The following is a 15,109-nucleotide window of genomic DNA, read 5'->3' on the forward strand; positions in this document are numbered from 1 at the left end:
AGGATTCGTTCAAGTCTCCCCGCTGTCCCCCCTCAGGAAGATACATGCTGTCATTTGCCTTGTGTGGGGAGGGCTGGCTGGGGTGCAAGGACTGCTACACTGCAGTTTCTGGGGCAACACTGACATTGTGTCTGATGTGACGGACCTGCTGGTGCAGCTTGGCAGCTTTGCAGGACTCAGAGGTGATGTGCAGACCTGGTGACGTGTCGGGGAACACAACTAAGGGAAGCAGAGTGCCTGCTTCAGTGCATCTGTACAAGCCAGAGCCTGCCAGCCAGTGGGCACCTGGGGTGTTTGGTTTGAAAATACTAGGGAAGTTGCCCATCTGGATGGCACATGGCTAAGAGCCCCAAGACGTGGGTTTGACTCTTGGTTTACTGAGTGTTGCCTTTGTTTCACCTAGTTTCCTTGTCTGAAATGGAGGAAATACTGTGTCACTTGAATTCAGAGTCTGGGACCTAAAAGGTCTTTAAAAATTGCTTTCTCCTTCCCTGGTCTGAGAGTCTGTGAGCTTGGACTGTATGGAAAAAAGCAAACACCTGGCTATAGATCGTCCTGAAGTGGACCCATAGCAGCAGGTTTTAGGAAGTTATTTCAGTCATTTATTGTTTCTTCAGCATATCTAGTAACAAGGAGTCTAGAATTGCTGTTTGGTTTAATACTTTAATGAACTCTGACATAGAAAAATGTTTTATGTTTTAAAAAAAAGGCACTAGCCTCAAGACTTATTAATGCAGGTGTTCTTAAATATATAGAGCAAGTAAAAGCAGTATCTAATTATAGTAAAATTTTCTTGATAGCATTCATATTTTGACCTGAGTTGTATTGTTTTCTCAGGAAGTTAGGTTCAAATTGCACTCATGCTGATAAGCCAGGATCAGAAGAAACACCTTTAGAGTTTTTGGAAGATGGAGACTAATTTCACCATTCTGTTTGTTAGAATGGGTTTTTTTTTATTTTTATATTTAAAGATTTATTTATACAAGCACTGGGTACAGTCAGAAGCGCGGGAGGGTGAGAGATTTCACCAGAGCCAGAGCGGGGAACAGAACAAGGAAGTACATTGCTGAAGGGAGTAGTGGGCGGCAGGAGAGGTCTGTGCACCCTGTGGGACCCTCGCCTGGCGGCCAGGGATCGATACGGCGCTGTAGAGGCAGCGGGCAGTTTTGCAACCCAGCGCTCAACTGCTGTGCCACTGGGGAGGCCCTAGAATGGGGTTATTTTAAAATAAATAACCTTAGAGCAGATACTTGAATGGCATCACTAGACAGTGAGTGGCATTTGTTTAATCATTTAAAACATTTAACTAAAATTCCAGTCTCATTTGAATTTCCAAGCAAAACAACACAAATTTACTATCCAGATGTGTGGAAATCTTCGACTGAAATCTGAAGAAAAGGCAAGCCAGAAAGCATGCTGTTTTGGGGGAGGAAGCTAAGAAAATGTAGCTGCTTCTTCCATGCTTGTTTGCTAATTTTTTTTTTTTTTTCTTTAGTTGTACTATTTGGCTTTGCTATTTCAGAGGCAGCGTGTTAGAATGAAAGAAACATCGTTCATTCAGAATGATCTGGATTCAAAATGTCAGATTTGCTAATCGCTGGCTATATTCCGTATCTCTGAGATTAGTCTCCCCTTTAGTAAGATGGGGTGATGCCTGTCTGCCATGTCTGAAGTGCAGAGCAAGCAAATGGACTGGGCTGGAAGTCTCCACACTGCACATGGAGTTTGTAGTGGTCCTTTCAGTGCTTTGTTTGCCGCAGAGCAGACTCTGGAGAAGAGGCATCTGGGTTGGTACTGATACGCTCCGAGAACTTGATTGTTAGGGTGATGTCCCTTTTCGGATGGTCCTAGGGAGCCCTCCCAAGGACGGCAGAGAGACTTGGTGTGTTTGTTTGTGTGATTGATTGCTGCTGTTCCTTGGGGCTGTGGACCCCTGTCTGCATTGGGGCCACTGTTTCACAGCTGCACTTGACAGCTGGCGAGGTCTTGGTCTTTCACTTTTTGCCCCCGTCTCCCCTCCATCCCTTCACATTGAATTCTTATTTTCTCCAAGTTTGTACCTTTAAAAATTGCAAATACTGTATCATCTTTGAATAAAAATAAGACCATGCAAGTAAACAAAAAGAAGATGGCACCGCCTATTGTTATGACATCATATTTTGGATTGTGTTCTTCTGGGTCGGACAGTCATGGCGTGTATTGTTCAAGCAGAGCTGGTGCGGTTGCTTGGAACACGTTTTTCCCCATTAAATACTGTATCATGGACATCCTCCTGTTGCCCCCCAAATTTGTCATGTTTAATGACCATAAGTGTTGCATGGTTTCTTTTCCCTCTCTCCTGACTCTTGGACCGACATGTTTTCCCCTGGTTCCCCCCCCCCCCCAGCAGTCTACGCACAGTCATGTTTGGGGATGCGTAATTTGGGTACTCGTCCATTTACTTCTTAAGGGTAACTCTCTGGCTGGTTTAATGGTGTGTCTAGTTTTATGATTTGTGATTGATGTTTCCAAATTACCCTTTAGGGAAGTAGTTCTCTCCATCTTGGCTTCACCGTCTTGGCGAGGGCCTTTCTTGCCACACCTCGGTCAGCGCCGGGCGTTCTTCTTTTCAGTTCTTGCTCATTAACAGGAAAAAAGTGGCTATTTAATTTTAATTCATATTTCTGTGATTGCTAGTGACGTGGAGTGTTTCTAAATATGCATAGGCCTCTGCCTTTTCATCTTGTGAAACTGCTGTATCCTCTTCTCTGCTGGCATGTGGATGTTGTCTGCAAGTTGTTTTCGGTTATTAATGTTCTGCGCGTTGCGCATCTTTTCTCAGTTTCAGGGCTTATCTTTTTACATTGTTTAGAGCAGTTAGTCATTTTTTTAAAGCCAGTGGCCTGTTATTAATAAAAACAGATATTTCATTTTAAGATTGCCTGGAAATACGGTTCTTTAAAGAATTTGTGCCCGAGACCCCCTTCTGTGGGTGTCAGGCCCTGACAGTCAGGTGGGGAGCAGACTTGCTCTCTAGGACTCAGTGGGCGTCTGTTGTAGGAGAAATTCTTTTAATGAGCACCAAGTGGAAGCTGCTAAATCGGGGTGGTGTCCCCCCAGGTGGTTGCAGTGGGTAGGTGGGGTGCAGAGCAGTTCCTGGTCCCCCATGGTGGAAGAGGGCTGAGCTGTGAATTCTTTCCCACCTCCCTGTCTCTTTCCACAGTCTGGCTGCCCGGTGGTTTGGGAGTTGAGTGTTTGAGCAGGTGGGTGAGTGTGTGGGTGAGCCTGGGGGAGCACAGTGGATGCAGGACTAGGGAGCCATCACAGACTTGTACAGAGTCCTGGTCTTGCTAAATGCTGATCACTGAATTGTACCTCATTTTTCTGCTTTAAGGAGGCAACACGGGCTCCTCAGTAACTGTGAGTGGGCTCAGTCGCAACAGGTTTGGTGGATGTTGCTGGGGAGCAGCTACATGGAAACTGCCGGTGAGGCAGAGCGCTTTGTTGCCAGAATGTGGACCCCAAGGAGGGTGTCTCACTCCTGTGGTGCCATGGAGGTTTGGCCCAGAGCAGACATAGAACAGGACATGGTTCTGTGGGTTTAAAGCCACTCTTTCTTTTTGAAAATTGAACTTGCTTTACATTGAGTTTGTCTTCTCTTTATCCCCGTATGGTAAATTAGGCAATAAATGTTCTTTTATATTTTATCAAGTCAGTACTAATACTGCTATCACCGCTTCTTCAGGACCTGCTCTGTTTCCCTGGTGCCTCCACTGGATGGTCGTACACCATACAGCACCTTCCATTTAGTGCTCACTGTGTGCCAGAGGTCACAGATAGGAAGGATGGCAGTTGCAGAGACGAGAGTGATAAACTCATGGGGGTGTGGAGGAGGTCAGGGAGGGCTCCTGGGAAGAAGTAATCTTTCACCTGAGTTTGAAGGGTGAGTAAGAGTTTGTGGACTGTTGGGGGCAAAGGTGGGATAGGCTTGCAATGGTATGGGTAGTTAGCAATTAATTGTCAGTTAGGTTTTGGTAGTATGTCTGTGTGTTTGTATTGGGAGCAGTTCGGGAACTGAGGGAGGCGGAGACCTGGTCATAGAGGGTCTTATGTGTCTACTCTGCTCTGGATTGGGGCATGTAGAATATTTTGTGTGAGAGAAGGACATGGGGGTGCATCTTGCCCTGTGCTGTTGGTCCTGTGATCCTGGACAAGTAGCTTTATTGCCTCGGTGGGTTGCTGTGAGGATGGCTCTGCCTGGTCATGTGGGCACTCAAGACAATGCTCTTGTTTCTTCCCTCTTGGCGACCTGCTCCACCCAGTTGCACGTTCCCTGAGAGCAGGCCTCGTGCCCCTTGCTCGCGGAGCTCATCCTGCCCTGTGGAAAGCTTACCTGCTTACCTGTCCCTTCACCTGCTCTGCCTGTCGGCTAAAGCTGAGGCCCGTGGCCGTGCAGTCCCTCGGCTTCTTGCTTATTTGTTCCTTAAATGGGAAACCAGCTGGCCTTGTTTTTGGAATAAAAAAAATCAGGCTCCTTGTCCTTGCAAGGCATTTTGCTTTGGTTTGGGGTATGAGAGTGCCTGGTCAGGCTGGCTGATGCTGAGATAATGACATATCTCAGGGCATTACTGTGGTTTGTGGAGAAAATGGGATATACTATTTAAACATTCTGTAGGTCACATGCTGCTGAACCTGTGTGGCATTAGGTGATTTATTTATATAGTTTTATGTGGTGTTGGAACAAGATCGAGGGAACTTAAATGAAATTATTAAAGGATACTGGTTTCATTGCACTTTCGGGCTCCCCCCCCCCCCTTTTTAATGGCCAATTCCTTGTTCCTTCCCCTGAATCCTTTGCCTTGGAATCATGCGAGGATTTGCATCTTGTTCTTTTGCCCACTTGGGCCAATTGCAGCCATATTTGAAGCACTCACTTTTCTAAATAGCAGACACTTTCAGGGATTCCTAGAAACCTGTTGACAGAGGCGATTGTATGTCATCTCCTAGTAATTCTGCGTATTTCTGAAAAGGGGGCGCCAAAGTCCTCCTTTCCTAAGAAGCTGGGAGCAGGAGCCGATTGCACGTGGTTTAGAAATTGTTTTAAGGTTGAATTTCTTTTTCTTTTCAAATTTTTGGAGTCTGCATCTTTGATTTCAGGGGAGGCAGCGCTGGGCAGTTTAGCAAGCCCCTGCTGAGAGGGAGAGTGGGTAAGGGAGAGAAGTAGATAGGTGGGTAGTTTGAATGTGATTTAGGGGGTATGATGTAAAATTGGAAGCAGAAGAATAATGTAATAAGAGCCCAGTGTCCTTCCTATGTTTATTTCTGCTACAGTTTCAGCTTTTTTAAAAAAATCACTCCTGCTGTGAGGAGCCTCCTCAAACTTGATAGATACTTCTGTTTTAAGAGTCTGGGTTTCAGTCCATAATTTCCATTAATAGGCCTTTTTTTTCCTGCAACCTTGTTTCTAAACAGGAAAATAAGTTCTTGATAGAGGAAAAACTATATTGGGAGAGAAAATATTTTTTCTTTCTTTTTTTCTCTTTTTTTAAAGATTTATTTATTTATGCTGGGGTACAGGCCGGAGGTGTGGGGGGTGAGAGGATTCACCAGAGACAGAGTGGGGAACAGAACAGGCAGACTGACTGCTGAGGGGAGCAGCGGGCGAGGCAGGAGAGGTCCGCTGTGCCATGTGGGTTGCTCCCTGGCCGGCCGGGGATCGAATTCGTGCTGCAGAGGCTGTGGACTGCTTCATAGTGTGGTGCTTAACTCCTTGCGCCTCCAGGGAGGCCCTATTTTTTATTTCTTACAAGATTGCATGAAGTTACGAGAAAGGAAGTATATGTGCCTAGGAAAAATAAACTTAGTCTGTTAACTGGGAAACTGCAAAAGGATGAGCCAGGAGAAAAAAAATAGGACTAGTAAGTTTTAAGGAGATGTGCTTTGAAAGTAAACTCACTTCCCTTTGGACAATAGTTTTCCATAAAGTTGTTAGCTGTTGGGTAAATTTTTCCCTGTCCAGTGTTTATTTGGGGTGTCTGGTACGATTACACTTGGACTTTCTGCAGAGATATTTTTGGATCACTCTGGGAAAGGCCAGCTTGTTGTTGGGTGCTCCTGGGAGTATTTTGTATCTGAAAGTGTTTTTCTGAGTTTATTTGCAATTTTCTTGTTTCTTCATGACAACTGCCTTGTTTCCATACAAAACCAGCTCGCTTTTTGCTAGAAGTCCAAGACTGGTTCTCACCCGTGCCTCAAAGCAGACACTTGGGTTACTCTCCTCAGCCCAAATCTCAGCATGAACACGTGGCTCACAAATGTTGGAGTCTGTGCCTCCAGACTGCCAAGGACACACTTACTATGTAATTCAGAGGTTTGGTACGGTGAATTTGCGCTTGCATTTGTGCTAGTTTTACTTGGGTGCACTGCTTTTATATCTGTGTAAGTTCTCTTTCCTTTTCAGAGGGCTTTTAATAGCCTTTGGTCCCCCCTCTTTTTTCTTTTTAAGGAGAAAAAATTGAGAGAGGGGAAACTGGGGCCGCCTTTTGCTCCCAAAGCCTAAATGAATAGTCATTGCTTGTAATGCCAGCCTGCACTTGACGCTTCCCACTGCTTTAGATGTGATGTATCCGGTGCTGGGAAGGCAATGATCCTCAGCCACGGCGGTATTCCCTAACAGGAGCATCTGTCATATTCATCGGGATTACCATGTTCATTGATTTGTGTCTGTAAATCTGCTGTTTCTACCCTTTAAATTTGATCTATAATTGGACCTCCTTAAATGGTTCAGATAAGGTAGTCTGTATTTTCTCAATGCAGCATTGCTGTCAGCTTCTCCTTTTTCATTATACATTCAGCAGACTTGATAAAATCAGCAGGACACCTCATTTGAAACTGTTTAATCGCTGCCTTTTTCCTTTGCTAAACCATTGAGGTGGTCAAGCGATGTACACAAATCATTTTAAATAGAAAATATGGTTTTCTCTGTGACCCAGCTAAATAGATAGTGTTATGCAAAACAAGTTAAAAAGTAATAAATGCCAAAAAAATCTTCTAATTGGAGTAAAAAATTGTGGGCAACTCTATTCTCTCTCCAAAAGTGGAGTATCCTGAAATATTGCCAGAACCCTGTAAAGACAAGCTGATAGTTTTCTAAAGATTCTCTGGTTTCTGAACAAAGCAAGTTTAAATTTTCAAATAGTGCTGAGCTGCCTTTTACACCGTTCAAAGGGAGCCCATACTTATTTGTAATGCCTTTACATCCCACTTTCGTCGAGAGAAATTTGCTCCCTGTTAATATCTGTGCAGCATAACCTTTCAGCCATTTGCTTTTGTGATAATAAATTTTTGTTTCTTTGTCTGTCATTTTGTCTACTCAGCTGTTACTCTTCAAAGTACAAACTAAAAATAACAGCTCCAAATAAATGCCACATAATAAAGTGTTTTACAGTTGTAGCTGGAATAACCTGGTGGCTGCAGCTCATCGTCCTATTACCATCGCTGGAGCTGTAGTTCTTCCCTGCGTGTCAAGGTGACTCTGCCAGGTCCAGCTCATTAGAACAATCTATTCTTTCTATCTGGCTTGGTATTTAGCACTATACCTAGCAGCCTGCCAAGGCACAGTTGTAGAGCACAAGACTCAGAGCAGAGTAGATATGAAATTTTGTGGGATTCATTTTTTGTAAAACATAAGTTCTCCATAACCTCATTTTCATACTTAAGCATTTTAGTGTGAATAATTTGCAGTTCCCATCAGTAGACGAAGTAAGGCCGGTTGCACGTTTACCTGAGGTAGTGGTAGTGTGACTCCAGGCTTTTGAAGTGCAGTGCTTACCTGGTTTATGTGGCCCTGTAGGATTAATATTTACACTGTACTTGAATGTGGCATTGGGCACATTTTGCCATTTTGCTGCCCCGAGGTGAACTTGAGAGGGAGAAGCTGGGAGTTGGTAAATACACTAAAAGCGCATCTTTGTCTTACAGGTTCTGGCTCCTTGGCAGCAATGGCTGTGTTTGAAGATAAGTTTAGGCCAGATATGGAGGTATGTAAGCCCGTGCAGTTTTATTCGCCTTCAGATGTTTTTCCAGTTGTATGTTGAACATGTACAGATCGATTGCCAGTTCCTCCAGATCACCACTGTTCGTGGGAATGTTCTTGGCACAGATCCTCAGTTTGCTGAGAAGACCGGCTGCTCGTGAAGGGGGCGTTTTGGAGTGGCCCTTGAGCGCGCGCCCTCGGGCTTGATGAGCCAGCGTTGCCTGAGCTTGCTGTGGGCTGTGTAGGAATCTTCTTGGCTGTAAATGCCGCTGCGGTATAGCACGTTTGCTCGTGCACCAAGCTTTCACTGTCATGATAGCTCAAAATGACAGGTTTTTTGTTTTCTCACCAATAATAGAGAAACTGTGAATGTCTTTGCATGTCACAGAGACCTGGCGTGAAAGTGGGGGCAGCTTAAAAAATTTCTATAGATTGTTCTGCATCTGACAAGATGGGGGTGAGATATGTGTGTAGTGGACTCTTCTCAAGTGTAATGGGGTCTAGTGTCTCAAATATATAAGGTATTCTTTTGTTGTTTTCACTGGTGGTGGGGGATGGTATCTTCTGAATGATATTCCCTTAAGTCTGCTTTAATGATAGATGTGCCCCCCTCCCATTAAGCAACACCACTCCCCCCCTTCCCCCCCAGAACAAACCCACACATCTTCCCTTGTCACGTTTGAAGGGGTGTTGAGTGTACGTGGATGTCCCCTGCACTGCGGGTGCTTCCTCCACCACGGTGCCGTGCCCCTAAACCAGCAGGGAGACACCTAAGTCCTGAGGCAGTCTTCATATTGGCTGCTGGGTTTTTGATAGGTGTTAATTTTTTTATGTGGATTATCAGCTTCTTTCAACAACTAGTTGGCTGTTATGAGGGGTTTACCCTGTTCCTTAATATGTGGGAGTCTGCATTTCTGCCTTTGCAGTATTGTTCTGTTCAGCTATCAAAGCATGTCTTTGGAAATTATTTTTTTGACAGTGCTTTATGTCTACTCATCTTTGGACAGGAGGGCTTATTTGAAATTTTTTGTTACTCTACCAATGCTTATTGTCATTGGCACACTAAGTGTCTTTGGAGCTGTGAAGCTCTCTGCTGTTTAGGTCTGTGCCAAGTGCCACACAGGCCAGAGGATGTAGGTTTGTGGATATTGCTCAGCCAATCCAGGGGCTTCTGGAAGCCACTCTGCGCTTGGTGTGTGAGACTAGCACAATCAGGACTTGGCCATGGCTGGCTGGGTTTCTTCCCTTTCTTGGACATCTGCAGGAATCAAAACAGGCTACTGAAGGTAGAATTTAGCTAGGGGTTTTATACAAAAAAAAAAAAAAAGTGTCTTATTCCAATTAAGAACAGTAAGCAGATGCAAGTATCCAACTGTAAATGAGTTTAGGATTCTGTTCTCATTTCTCAGTATCAAAGTTTATTCCCATATCAGCATTATTTTCTGTTTTGGGCTTCTTAAGTGCATAGAGAAAAGATATACTGGGTCACTTAAGACAGAAAGAAAGAAAAACAGATCTCCCAGCCCTCCATCCAAAGGAGGGTTGTTTCCCAAGGCTTCGCAAATCCATTAGGACTAACAAAGGTGTCCGGAGCAAGACTCTGATGACTTTCATTTAGAAAATCGCCTCAGTAATGTCAAACTCTCCTTTCAGCCACATTAATCTTTCCAGATTTTTTTGAAAGCTTTGTCTTATTTCCAATTGATTGGGGGCTCCATATGTTAGAGAAAAATGGCGATAGCAGAAATTGGTGAAAGTATAGGGTGTATACTAAAAGTGACCTTTAATAACATTCTGCTAAAGTAAATTTTACATTATTTAGGGTTTTGATTTGAAATGATTCAAAGGCCGTGAATTTAATGTTGATGTGATTTGGGGAAATAAAGGGAAATGTGTTTATCCCTTCAACAAAACTTCTGATGTTATCTGAAGAGTGTGTTTCTCAGATCACTTATAACTGTGACTCAGCGCTCGTAGTGTTCTGCTTTAGCTATGAGACCGCAAAACAGGTTCACCAATTTCTCATTTCAGATTGATTATTTAAATTTACAATTTCAGGTGACTGGTTTTTATTCACTTAAGATATTATTCTTGACGCAGGCTGACAATCAACAAAAACGACTTTATTAAGGTGAAGGTAGTACCTGCTTCTCCAGTGAAGTGAGTGTAAAAATAAATAGAAAGCAGATAATAGTGTAACAGTTGTCAGTAGATAATACTTTACAAATCTAAAGGGATGTTAATAGGTAATAAAAATATTTAAGACCAGACAGCCAACAACTGGCTGTCTGCTTTCCCTGGGTGAAGAGTAAATGATGCTGTTTCTGAGACGACTCAGCAGTGTTGGAGGACTCCATTTTAGTGACCTCTTTGTTGTGAAAGGGAATTTGACCGGGGTGTCATTTCTGGCTCTGCTTTTGGGTAGAACTCATGGAACAAAGACATTTTGGTTTCAAATTTCCAAATTTAGTTTTCCTTATTTCCAAGGAGGTTTTCTGTCTGTCTGTGGCATGTAGCCCTCCATAGCTTTTCTTTCTTGCCTATTTTGAGAGTGCGGGCTTGGGTGACTAAGTCTGCTTATTTCCTTCCGTGTGGGAAAGGACTGTGGGCTGACCTCACAGGAACCCAGGCGTGCACAGCTGCCCTTCCCGCCTCTCTGGCTCTCCAGGGCAGTCGCTGTTCCGCGTGTCGAGAGTTGACGGAGGCGCAGCCTTGGACTGTCATGGTCCCTCAGTGTCGGGCAGTGGATTGGTGGCCAGACTCATGGAGCAGACTCTTGACTTTGTTGTTAAGATCAGTACATTAGAGAAAGCCCATCTTCGTCTTGTCTTTTCTCCTCAGCTATAAGCCTATATACCTCGGGCAGCGCTAAGCCTAGACTGTTATGGTTCTAGGCGTAAAGTCCCTCCCTCCTTAAAAGCATTTATTGTTCCCCACTGCGACTGCTGGAGCCCGTGGCTAGTCTGACTGGAGAGGTGATGTCAGCAAGAGACACACCAGCTTTCAGTGACTGAGTATAAAAATTGGGAGAAAAAGGCTCTGTAGTGTTTATATTGATCACATGTTGGAACAGGGTTCTTTTAAGTATTTTGGGCTAAATAAGAATATTCACACCAATTTCACCTATTTTCACGTTTTTAAATATAACTACTAGGAACTTTAAAACTGCACCTGTGGTTCACATGTCCTTCCAGATAGGGCTAGTCTAGCCTTGTCTCTGGAATGTGTCATTTACACACCACATTTAAGGTTTCTGCCATACCCAGGGGCTACTTACTGGTTTTCTTGAAAACTAACTTGGTTTTCTAAATTGAAGTCACACAATAAAATACGCCCATCTTAAGTGTGTCAGTTCCATAGGTTTTCGTTTTGTCATTACCCAAGTAATGGCCACTCAAGACAGGGAACATGTCCTTCCTGCGAAGTGCCTCTTTCTAGTTAGTTCCCTTCCTTCCCTTCTTTGCAGTTTAGTTCACCTTTTTAAATTTATTTACAAATACAGCTTATAAGTTTGTTGTGCTGGTTTTATATTTTCCCCAAGACACATGAAAATGCCTACTGTTAATATAAGTGAAAATGTCTTCATGTCTCTCCGTCAGGTGTACATCCAGGGCTGTGCCTCTTAAGCTTGGAGAAATGGGCCTTCTTTCCCCCCACTCAGGCCTTACCAGAGACTCGCTATCCTTTGGATCAGTGCTTGCTTGCCACTCATGCCTCACTGCTGGCGTGTGCCAGCACTGCGCTCATTCAGTAGTGTCCCCTGCTGCACTGTACATCCCTGTCCCATTGTTTTCCAGCTCTTTTAATATACTTTTTTTTTTTTTAAAGATTTATTTATTTATTTATTTATACATGCACTGGGTACAGTCAGAAGCGCGGGAGGGTGAGAGAATTCACCAGAGCCAGAGCGGGGAGCAGAGCAGGCAGAAGGACCGAAGTACACTGCTGAGGGGAGCAGCGGGCGGCAGGAGAGGTCTGCGCGCCATGCGGGACCCTCCTCCGGTGGCCCGGGAGCAGCCGGGGATCGAACCGGCGCTGCAGAGGCTGCGGGCAGCTTCGCAACCCAGCGCTCAACCGCCGTGCCACCGGGGAGGCCCTTTCCAGCTCTTTTAGAGACGTCTCCCCTACTTGCCAGTGAGAGAGGGAGATTCTTGAGGCCAGAGGCCATAAAATCATTTCTGTTCTGCAGCTCCTGTGTTCAGTAGGTGTTAGTTGAGACACAATAATCCTCCGCTAAGACAAAATCTGAGTCATCAAAAACCACCCAGGAAGTAGAGGGGACTTTCTCTTCTAAATGGAAAGTGCTGAACATTTTCTTGAGAGAACAGGAAGATAACTAGCACACTTCTTGAATGGTACGCTGTAGTGGGCAGTCAACAAAGCAAACACCCCATTCAAGCAAAATGAAGGTGAGGCAAAAGGCCAACGTTCATTGGGAAGTTACAGGCCAAGAAGCAGTAGAGTGAAGCCCAGCTGGAGTCACGCCTGCCTAAGAGGGTCTGTACCCCTCGTGTGGTCTGTACCCCTTGAGTGGTCTGAGCCAGTGCCTTGAGGTTTCGGAGACACTGCAGCTAGTGTAAGGCACATGAGCGGCCTTTAAAAATCCTCACCCGCTCTTGGCCCTAACACCGTCTTTAATGGTCTTGTCATTTTCATTGTCTTGTCTTTGGCCTGAAAGTCCTCCGAGGGCAGGAACAAAGCATACTCACTTCTGTTTTCTTACACCTAGCATGCTGACTGGTACATGGCGGGTAGTAGCAGAAGCAGTGGATAAAAAGGTGTCAAAAGCAACTTTACTTAGTAGTTCTCAGATGACCCTTCCTTTGAATCAGTTTGACATATTCACCTTCAGTGTTCACGGCACTGAGCTATGACAGAAATGGAGGCATAGAAAAGGGGTATTACTGGTGATAAATCTTGTGCTTTTTTCTCTTTTTTTAAATCAGCAAAGTTTGCTTGCTCAGACATTGTACCTGTTCATTAGCAGAACAGTGGATTTTGAAATGTGTGAGTTGATGTAATGACAAGGGGTCAGTTATATGAGTGGTTTTTTGCTGATGATGAATTGCACTAAGCTGTTCGCCCAGGTTTTTTCCCCCTATTGTTAAAGCTGATGTAAGAATTAAGCCCCTAATTCTGGTGGTTATTCACAGGCTAGCTGGGGGGAAACCAGTGATAGCCACACTGACCTTTTAAGTCCATTTTTTAGTTAAACATAAGGGATTTTAACCACAGTACCCGGAAATAGCATGTTAGTTTCGAGAGGGTGCATAGCTTGACAATTGCTAATATTGCTGAAATAAAACTTCTTGTAGAGAATGGAGGGAATTAAGGACATGGATCACATAACCGGTTAGTTCCTGTTAGGTTCCATCCTGTTTCTTTGTAAGAAGGAATGTTTTCATTTGGCCCAGTGAGAAATTTAAATTCTTGAAGATTATAATTCATTAAAATGGGTAGAAGATTAATATTTAGTCTGTCAAGATCAATACCATCCCCTCTTGGCACTAATTGTCAGAACCGTGTGCACGGGCCGCTGAAGGATAGTGGTGTGCGGGAGGACCTCACATCACAGGGAGACGATTCAAAGGCAAACTGTCCTGCACCCTCTGGTATCGACTTGCAAATTAGCATCTGGAATCTAATTAAACACGCTTAATGAAAGTAGCAGCTGAATGCTGCTGGAAAGGACAATCGGCTTTCCCTTCTCTGATACATAGTCTGCACTATTGAAGTTGGTCACCCAGACACATCGCGTGAGCACAGTTAAAAAAATTAGCATTTATTTGAAGAATAGAAACTGTTTTTCATTCTGTTACGCATTTGGCATGCTCTGGCGTCCCATGAGAGCCATGCCACAGCAGATAGTGAACAATATTTATAAATCCATGACAGGCAGTAATAGCGACTTGAAAAATTCTTTTGCTAGAATCTCAAGTTGAGAGCTGCCAAAAGCTGAGAGGATCAGATCTGCAGTGGCAGCTGCTGTGCCCTACAGTTAGAATTCTAGACTTTGAAGATGCTCAACTTAAAGAAATGAAGACTGCAGGCTTAGCCAATTTTTGCAGGTTTCTAGAGCTCTGGCTCTCTGCCTTTTGAAGATGAGTTGCTGAAGCTTCTACCACTGCCTGAGGCGTGCTAACACCAGCAGGATCTTTTTTCCCCCCTCGTCTTAGTGTGTCTTCAGTTTTAAGCAGCACATGCTTAGTCACTGCCAACTGTGATGGTCCTTTCTCTGGTGGCAGTGCTGAGAGATGGGCTCTTACCCTGTACCCTTCAGAGAGCTCGGTAAAGATAGATGGTGACGTGTACAAGTGCCACTTCAGCCGTCTGATTGATGGAGTCATATCTCATCACTCTGTGAGTCTGGCCTCTGGAGAAGCCCTTATAGATTGCCCCAGATGTGAGCAGCCGTCGCCCTAAAGGCTTGTGCTTACTCACAAACGTGATGCCAAACACCAGGCTACCAAGGAAACAGAATTAATCTGTCATTGCAGGCAGCTATAGCTCCACTTACAGCAATGAGAGTTGATACCAATGTGGTGTCCCGACAGCAAATCTTAAAAGTAACTGCAGTTTTTTTCTTAAGACCGGTAGTGACACTGAAGCCACAGATTCACGTGTGCTTTGCAGATGGACAGTAGTGTAAGAGATCTGCATTATTTCGATTAACAAGAAAGAATCTGTTCAGTTTGGCACATAGACTAGTCCTGAAGGAAAGCAAAGAGCATGAGTTCTGTGTTTTGGATGAGGGAAAGGAGCCCAGGAACTTAGGAGCCGGAGGACTGGGCTGTGAATCTGTTTCCAGTGTATTCAGGACATGACATGACTCCCGGTGAGCCATGGCCCAGGACTGTCACCTCGTGGATGGGGACCCAGAGGCCTGCCTGCAGGTTGCCGTCAGGGTTAGATGTGATCTGTAAAACTCCTCATATGGTGACTCACACAAAATTGGCTCTCAGATGTGGCAACTGCTTCTGTTTTTTAGTTATCCAGTAATAGGATACAGTCATTACATAGCAACAACTAACTTGATTATTTGCACTTGTGTAGGACTTGGTGGTTTGTGGCATAATATGGATAGGATTCTTCTTT

At 44.4% G+C, this 15,109-nt stretch overlaps 1 protein-coding gene across 1 annotated transcript in view; it reads left to right on the forward strand.

Moving 5' to 3' along the window:
• PSMB7 (proteasome 20S subunit beta 7) overlaps positions 1–15,109 on the forward strand; it is a gene marked incomplete at its 5' end in the record, with an annotated part of 52,985 nt that overhangs the window by 18,986 nt on the left and 18,890 nt on the right. The window contains one exon of the mRNA XM_084238580.1: positions 7,960–8,030. Within this exon, the coding sequence (XP_084094706.1) occupies positions 7,960–8,030 (71 nt within the window). The remainder of the gene's footprint in view (positions 1–7,959; positions 8,031–15,109) is intronic.

Source organism: Talpa europaea (assembly GCF_964194135.1).
Source record: "Talpa europaea genome assembly, chromosome: 7".
Lineage (NCBI taxonomy): Eukaryota > Metazoa > Chordata > Mammalia > Eulipotyphla > Talpidae > Talpa > Talpa europaea.